Below are 8,562 nucleotides of genomic sequence, written 5' to 3' on the forward strand. Positions count from 1 at the left end.
GCCGACCCCAGAAAAGCTGTACAGCGGGTTGGTGCAGGGGCTCAAATCTTCGACTCTCAGACCGAGGCTGAGAAGGCATTCTCTGTACATAATGTTTGTGTAGGCGCCTGTGTCAATCAGGCACCTCTTCACCAAGTGGTTGGCTATGTCCAGGTGGACCGTAAGTGGGTCATTTGTGAAGAGCGACGACTCCCTCGTAGTCCTTCTTCCCAATGGTCATATCGGGGATATTGGAAGTGGGGGTGGCTGTGTTGGGCACAAAGTTGATGGTCTGACACGGTTCATTCAGGTGCCGTTTGTGCCCATGAGCGGACCCACCATTCTCGTTGCCCTCGATGATAGCATGGATTACTCCTATCCGTTCGAAGACGGACTTGTTATGCGACCCCAAGCATCGGTTTTGGCCTCCGGCAACATATTTGCCGAGGCTCCCCTTTCGGATCAGTTCTTCAATGGCATTCTTCAGATGTCGGCAGTCGTTGGTTAAGTGACCGGTGTGGCCGTGGTACTCACAGTACTGGCTCGTGTCACCGTCACTCCTCGGCCTAGGGGGTCTTTCCCACTTCTGGCCCTCGTTCTTGCTCAACGCGAAGACCTCGGCGGCCGATACGACTAGGGGGGTGTGATCATCGTACCGTTTTTTGTAATACGTTCCCGAGCTCCCCCCGGCATCCGCCGAGTTTCATTTCTGGCGATTTGTCCGACCGTGACTGTTGTTCTCACGGCGTCTTTCATCGGACCGTGACCCGTTGTTGTCATGGCGTCTCTCATCCGGGTTGTCCTCCCGGTGACTCTTCTTTTCGAGTGTGCTCGGCCTCGCGGGGGGCCTACCCAGGTCTTGTGATAGTCCTCTACCTTGATGGCCTGGTCGGCCATCTTCCTAGCGACGTCCAAGTTCAGGCCTCCGCACTTGATGAGCTCATTTTTCAAGTCTCCCCTTGGGAGGCCTTTCATCAGTGCGAAGGCCGCCAATTCGGGATTAATTTCCCGAATCTGCTGGACCTTTCCGTCGAACCTCTTCACATAGCTTCGTAGAGACTCGCCCCCCACCTGTTTGATAGTTAGGAGGTCCGATGTCTCCACGGCCCTTCTCTTGTTGCAAGAGTACTGGGCTAGAAAGGCGTCCCTTAGGTCGGCGTAGTAGTATATCGAGCCGTCGGGAAGCCCTTTGTACCAACTTTGAGCCATCCCATGCAAAGTTGTTAGGAAGACTCTGCACCAGACCTCATCGGGCTGCTCCCATACCGACATGTAAGACTCGAAAGCCTCAGCGTGGTCGGCTGGATCACTATCTCCTTTGTATGATAGGGGTGGCAACTTGAGCTTAGTTGGCACTTGGACTTCTAGGACGTAGGCGTTGAGGGGTGTCGACCACGTGTCGAACGACACGCGGCGATCGGCTCCTTGCATTCCTAATCCGGCTCCTCTCCTCGTAGCGGGAAGGACTTCTTCTTCGACTCGGACTCCTTCTCCAACTCGCCGAGTCGGACTCCTCTGGTTCCTTTGGGGTAAGCCTCGTTCGTGTTGCGGGGACGCTGTCCTCCCATGAGTGCGGGAAGGACTTAGGTCTACCACGCCCACTTTGGGCTCCCCCGGCGACTTGGCTGGGTCAACTTCTCCCAGTGCTCCGTTCAAATTTCTCGGAGTTACGTTTTGGGCCCTGGTCTCCTGGGCGTTTTCCGCCGCTCTTGTCGGCGTGACAGTGTGAGCAGGCGTATTACTAATTAGGTCCAGGATCATTTTCAGTTTTGCTATGTCAACCACGTGTCCCATGATGGTGACCTGGTTGACTGGCAGCGACGTGTCCGGCATTATCGGCATCCCGAACTCCGGTTGGATTACTCCGCCGGTGGAGGGCTGCACGACTCCAGAATTTTATTTTTTTTGTGTTTGGGAATGAATGTGACTAGCTTCTAGTGTCTTTCCCCACAGACGACGCCAATTGTTCCGGGTGTAATTCCAGAGCAGGTATAGTTACCACCCGTGGCTTGTTGAATGATGTCTTGAGTTGGATTCTCCTTTGGTCTTAATCGTTCCTCTCGGTCTCTCCTGCAACAATGAACAGGCGAGGGCTTGGCTTTGTGCCAAGCGTACTCACTCCGACGCTCAAGTCAGTAAACTTAAAGGATAAGTTGTTGCTTGGCTGAATGTATAATGTAGAGAGATAAGGAAGATATTACCAGATGAATAGTGTATTTAGGTTTAGTTGTGTATATGTTGGGATCCTTTCCTCAATGAAGGTTGAGGAGTATTTATAGGCTTTCACCTTTTGTCACGTAGTGGCCAAGTGGCCAAGTGGCTAGCAGGTGGAAAGACTGATCTACCCCTCGGCCGAGGGACCTATGGCAGGCCGGCGGGCCCTGTTGGCTCACCGCCGAGGGGTCTTGGATGTGAGTACGCGGATATGTGTCCCGGCTGGCGGGTCGCCATGCCGAGACCCAGGCTGACAGGCCGATGGGCTGCATCGGCTAGGCTATCTAAGTCGTTGACTTGCTGTGGGTACCCTTGACCTTGCTCAATACGTTGACTTGGTCAGCGGTGCAGAATATGCCCCATCAATTTAAAATAAAGAAAATGAAACGACATCATGAATCGAACTTGGGTTGTTTGCGAAAATGCAAATACTAACCATTAATAATGTTTGTCCATATCTTCACAAATAAAATAGTGAAAAGAGGGCTCAACTATCAACATATAAACTTTTTCCTAAGTTTGGCTCAAATTAAAATCTATGTGTTTTTTCATAGCTTTTTATTTTTAATTCTTAGTAGCTTTACGGAGTAATTATATTATGGACAATTTTTCGAGTTAGTCTCCCTTTACATGTCATTTTGGTCGGAAATAATAAAACGAAGTTTGATATTATTTTCAGCCAAATGTGACGACTTTTAAAAACAAGATACAATAAGCTGTAACACTAACTTGATCATTGTGATTACATGTGACCATAAAATAGTCACAAAACCTCGTCTGGAACAACAATTTGTGCAAATTTGTCTGTTTTTGATAATTTATTTGTCGATCATGTGGTTTAACCATTTACTCTTCAAACAATATTTCAAGTATTTTGGTAATGATTAAGGTCCCGACTTAGTGTAGATACCTCATTTCTGCACCTCCCACAAACCACCCGGTGATGATTGGGCCGCATGTTTGGTACATGGAACGATTTATGACAGTTCGTAAGTTTATCGTCAAGTGATAGCTCAAATACTTGTGTCTACCCCTTGGTCGTCATCTACGCGCCATTACGGTCGTTTTGACAGTAATTAGAGGTCATTCGGAGTCCGGGTCAAAAACCGTCTTCATTTTCTAATAAACCGTTTAAAATGCCGAGTCGGAATGTTCTGGAATATTCCTGATATTTCTATTCCATAATTTTAATCTTTTCATCTTTTGGCAAAATATATCCCGAAATCATATTTTGAACAATAAGGAAGTTGAGATCTACCGCAATTCCATAACAGAAACGCGGAAAATCTTTCTTCCGCAGGAGGAAACTTCTGGGGAAAGGACGCAGCACCTGCTACGTCTCTTCCAAGAGTCGCAGTGGCTAATGCGCCTCTTCCCCAGCTCTTTTCTGCATATTTTAAGATCTTTTCGAGATTTGTTTCCAAAGTTTTACCGTAACCCTAATTCCTCCGTGTGATTAGTATAAATAGGGACCTTCGTACCTCATATTTCTCACGCGAGTGTCTGCCCTTCTCTTCTCCCTTTGCATTCTAAGACCGCGCTCTAAGCTTATTGACGCCTACGTGCTTGAACTTTCGACCACGTAAGCTCAGATCATTCTGAGTACCAGTCACGTTTGCATGACCGACCAATTTGACCACTACACCATAATTAATCAATAATTCAATTAAACAATCTTTTTAGTTCCTTTTTCAAGGGCACTTTCATATTTGTATAGATCGAGTCGAGTTACCACTAAAAAAACCGATTTAGTTAAATCTCGCGACGCTAACATGTAAGTCTGAAGGTGTAAAATCCCATCTTAATTTTGTATTTATTTTCTGTATTATAATTAATGTAAGAATTTATGCCATAAAGCATGCTCGAAACCGTGTTTTGAAATCACCTTTTTAAAACCTTTTAATAAAAATAACACAGATCTGACGTGGGGAAGAATCGTATCAACTGATGCGCCTTCTGGAAAGGGTGCAGCATCTGCCGCGCCTCTTCCAGGGGCTGCTTTTAGTTGCTGCACTTCTTCTTCTTCCTCTGGTTTTTGTTCCTTTCGTCTTTTATTTTTCTTTTTTTCGTTCTTTCCCTTATTTCACCTAATTGTGACACCCCCATACTCCAAGTGCCTTACCAGGACCACTCAGGTATAGGAACGTCACCATCTCGGTTACCCGAGGCAATGATAATCATAAGACAATAAAGAAACGTACTTTAAAAGTAAATATAATTTAAGTGATTACATGTCTCAAACCAAAACTGTTAAACTGAAATACAAGGTTCTCAGACGATCTACTGATAAAACTATCAAAGCTATAAAACATCGTCTGACACAGCGGAAGACTTCTAACTGCCACGTGATGACTCATCCCAGCTATCCCATACGCGTCATATCATACCGCTCAATAATCGCTCACCACCCCGAATGGATCACCACAGTTTTTAAAACATTTAAACGGGGTCAGTACTAATTACACAATCAAAGCCACACTGAAACAATCATACAAACAGTTCACACACAATCCCAGTCTCCATCTCCAATCACCTCATAACTGACTACACACTAAAGTGTGTAGCCCTGCCAGAGTACCCATCGCAACAGATACTCATCGTCGCCAGTGGGAGACCGCAGCCGTTCCCACCTAAGCCCCGCTCATCTTCTTTGAGCGATAAACCCATGTTCATTAATGTGCACATCCCTCTGTGACGGGTTCCACAGAGGGCGAATCAAGGGCGTGAATCCAGGGGCAGATTTGTAGGAGGGGGGGGGGGCACGTGCCCTCACGTGACCAAAAAAAAAAAGGACGATAAACACAATACACAAACCACACAATCATAAAACCACAAAATAGAACGCAAAACCAATTCTCACTGACGATAGGCACAAACCACTATCCACACCACACATCTGTCGTCCTGCCGCCAGCCGCCGGCCTGGTATTTCCTCCAGCCGTCACCGGTCACCGTCTGACCATCCATCCACCAGTAACCAGTCGCGCCGTCGCGGTACAGTGAGCCAGGTATGTGTTCTCAGTTCTTACTTCTTATAATCTTATTAATTCGATTAATTTGTTGTTGATTGTTGATTAATTCGATTAATTTGTTCTTATTAGTTATTAGTTTTGATTAATTTGTTCCCCAAATTCAATTAATTTGTTCTTATTAGTTTGATTAATTTGTTCCCCAAACCCTAGATCCCAAATTTGTGAGTTAGTGTAGCTTAGAATTTGTTATTTGTTTGTAGATTGAATCAACGAAAATGAATAGCTTACAATACTTGTGGAGTCGGAAGTCACAAAAAACTACATCGTCCTCTTCTCCGTTGTCATTAGAACCTCAAAATCTCCCTAATCAAGAAGAGCAAATTAATGATGAGCAAATTAATGATAAGCAAATTAGTGACGGGGAATCCGATAATCCATCAATTCAAGAGGGCAATCAAAGTGAGCATGAGGGTAATTCACCAACTCAAGAGGGTAATCAAAGTGAAGAGTACAATGTTCTCCCTCTTGATCCTCCACATGATCCGGGAAATCGTAAGCCAATATCATCTTACCGAGTTAATGATCGAGATGCCTTGAGAAGGATATATATCGGAAAAGGTCCTTGTAGACCTAGACCAAATGGTGAATTTCCTCAAACTTTCCAAGGTAATAAAATGCGTCGCTTCAAAGTTCTTTGGTATGATAAGTATGATTGGCTAGAATATAGTGAGAAAAATGGTGCGGCATTTTGCTTTTGTTGTTACTTGTTCAAAGAGCCTTCAAGTATCCCGAGAGCAAATGTGTTTGAGATTGGAGGGTTTAAGAATTGGAAAAATGCGTTGGATAGATTTAAAAAACATGTTGGGAAAGGTACTAGTAGTTCTCACAAAGTAGCTAAATAAAAGTGTGAATCTTTCATTAATAAAAAAGTATCAATAATAGAGATAGTTGAAAAAGTAAGTGATGAAGCTAAGAGTCTCTATAAATGCCGTTTGTTACGCTCTCTTTCTTGTTTAAGATTTCTTTTGAGGCAAGGACTAGCATTTAGGGGGCATAATGAAAAAGCAAAGTCAAGTAATAAGGGTAATTTTCTTGAACTTTTGGATTGGCTTGTTCAAAATAGTGAAAGTGTTGCTAAAGTTGTTCTTGCTAAGTCTCCGGAAAATCACCAAGTCACTTGCCCAACCATTCAAAAAGAATTAATTAAATGTTGTGCCCATGAGACTACTAAGCTTATCATTGAGGATCTAAATGGTGATTACTTTGGTCTATTAGCCGATGAGTCTAGTGACGTGTCTCATAAGGAAGAATTAGCTATTTGTTTGCGTTATGTTAATAAAGATGGTAAATTTTGTGAAAGATTTATTGGGATTGTGCATGTGAAAAATACAACTAGTTTGACACTTTTTGAGAAAATAAAGAAACTACTTGATGGACACTCATTAATTATGTCAAACATCCGTGGTCAAGGCTATGATGGAGCTAGTAACATGAGAGGTGAGCTTAATGGTTTGCAAAGTTTGATAATGAGGGACAATCCATGTGCATATTATGTTCATTGTTTTGTGCACCAACTTCAATTGACATTAGTGGCGGTGGCTAAAGAAAACAAAGATTGTGCCAAATTTTTTCAACATCTTGGAATTGTGCTTAATAATATTGGATATTCTTTTAAACGTTTGGAGATGGTTAGGGATATTCAAGCGGATAAGGTTTTGGAGGCCTTAGCATCTGGTGAAATTGAAAGTGGTAAGGGATTGAATCAAGAACTTGGTTTAAGTAGACCGGGGGAGACTCGGTGGGGGTCTCATTTTAAATCAATTGTGAGAGTCATGTCTTTATATGGCACACTTATTAGAGTTTTTGAGATAATTAGTAAAGGGGCTAAATCCGTTGATGATCGTGCTAAAGCCGAAATTGGGATAGATCACCTTGAATCTTTTGAGTTTGTTTTCATGTTACATTTAATGAAAGTGGTGTATGGATACACTAATTCTTTGTGTGAAGCATTACAAAGAAAAGATCAAGACATTGTTAATGCCATGATTATTCTTGATTTAACTAAGGAGCATTTGACAAAGTTTAGGAATGATGGATGGGATCAATTTCTTCAAACGGTTGTAAACATAATATTGAAGTCCCAAATATGGATGATTTTTATGCTCCTCCGGAAAGATCAAGATGTCGTCATGTCAACGAGCTTAACCTACAACGATATCGAATTGAGATGTTTATAGGTGTTTTGGATAAACAAGTCCATGAACTAAATAGCCGATGTGATGTGAGAAGCATGGAGATGCTAATGTGTATGGCTTGTTTTAGTCCCGCCGATGTTTTTGCTTCTTTCGATAAGGACAAATTGGTTAGACTTGCAAAGTTCTATCTTAATGAGTTTAATGATACCGAGATAACACTAATTGAGTTTGAACTTGATATTTTTGAAAGTGATATGCTAAGGGATTCAAGATTTCATCTTATCAAGAACCTTGGTGAGCTTTCAATTATGCTTGTTGAGACAAAGAAACATATTTCATATTCACGTGTTTATTTGTTATTGAAGCTTGTATTGATACTTCCGGTGGCAACGACAAGTGTGGAAAGAGTTTTCTCCTCCATGAAGTATGTGAAGAATTATTTGCAAAATAGTATGAGCGATGAACTATTAGATAATTGTTTAGTGACTTATATTGAGAGAGATTTTTTTTCACAAGTGAGTGATGATGATGTTATTAGGCGTTTTCAAGATATGAATCCTCGTCGGATGGCTTTAGATTTTTCTTAGATTTTTCCTTTGTAATTTACTATGTATTGACGATATTTGAATTTTAATATATAAATGTTGTTCGCAATTTTTTTTTTCTTACTGTGCCCCCCCTTTACCCAAATCCTGGATCCGCCACTGCGTGAAGCCACTCCCGCAAGTGACTCCACTCAGCCAGGGACGCACCCCGAAGAACACAGACAGATAAACAGTAACCACAATACAACATCAACAACCGTCTGAATCAATCAACAATATGAAATCACAACCGTCTGAATCAATCAATAATATAAAATCACAACCGTCTGAATCAATCAACAATCACTAACTACAGTGCAATCACCATACACATCATGTAACTAATACTGAGTAGGGAAACCCTACCTGGAGAGCAAACACAGACTCAGACGATCTAAGCAGCTACTCATAATCTCTCCTCAACAAAGCCTCCCCCTATACATACATATATTCAAATACTATCTTAATCATACAATCATAAAAACCCTCAAATTACCCAATTAGGGTTTCAACTAAAATCAATGAAACAACATAAAAATTGTACTAAGACCTTACCCACAATACGACGGTCTCAACGGCGTAAAGAACACAGCGATCTGATGACTCTAGCCCTTCGGA

The 8,562-nt window shown here is 42.5% G+C and overlaps 2 protein-coding genes across 2 annotated transcripts; both read left to right on the forward strand.

The window, feature by feature from the left end:
• The first annotated feature begins 5,440 nt into the window (after window positions 1-5,440).
• On the forward strand, window positions 5,441-7,402 carry LOC141649596 (uncharacterized). Its single transcript, XM_074458282.1, has 2 exons — window positions 5,441-6,035; window positions 6,108-7,402. The coding sequence occupies exons 1-2, from the start codon at window positions 5,441-5,443 to the stop codon at window positions 7,400-7,402; spliced, it is 1,890 nt and encodes a 629-aa protein (XP_074314383.1).
• Window positions 7,403-7,455: 53 nt separating this feature from the next.
• LOC141649597 (uncharacterized) lies at window positions 7,456-7,947 on the forward strand. Its single transcript, XM_074458283.1, has one exon. It carries the CDS (start codon window positions 7,456-7,458, stop codon window positions 7,945-7,947), a length of 492 nt encoding a protein of 163 aa, XP_074314384.1.
• The last annotated feature ends 615 nt before the right edge of the window (window positions 7,948-8,562 follow it).

The sequence above is a fragment of the Silene latifolia genome, chromosome 3 (assembly GCF_048544455.1).
Source record: "Silene latifolia isolate original U9 population chromosome 3, ASM4854445v1, whole genome shotgun sequence".
Classification (NCBI taxonomy): domain Eukaryota; kingdom Viridiplantae; phylum Streptophyta; class Magnoliopsida; order Caryophyllales; family Caryophyllaceae; genus Silene; species Silene latifolia.

Coding starts and splice junctions, on each gene's coding strand:
- LOC141649597 (XM_074458283.1), top strand. CDS start 7,456: ATGGAGATGCTAATGTGTATGGCTTGTTTTAGTCCCGCCGATGTTTTT.
- LOC141649596 (XM_074458282.1), top strand. CDS start 5,441: ATGAATAGCTTACAATACTTGTGGAGTCGGAAGTCACAAAAAACTACA. Junction 6,036..6,107: donor TAAAAAACATGTTGGGAAAG/GTACTAGTAGTT, acceptor TATCAATAATAG/AGATAGTTGAAAAAGTAAGT.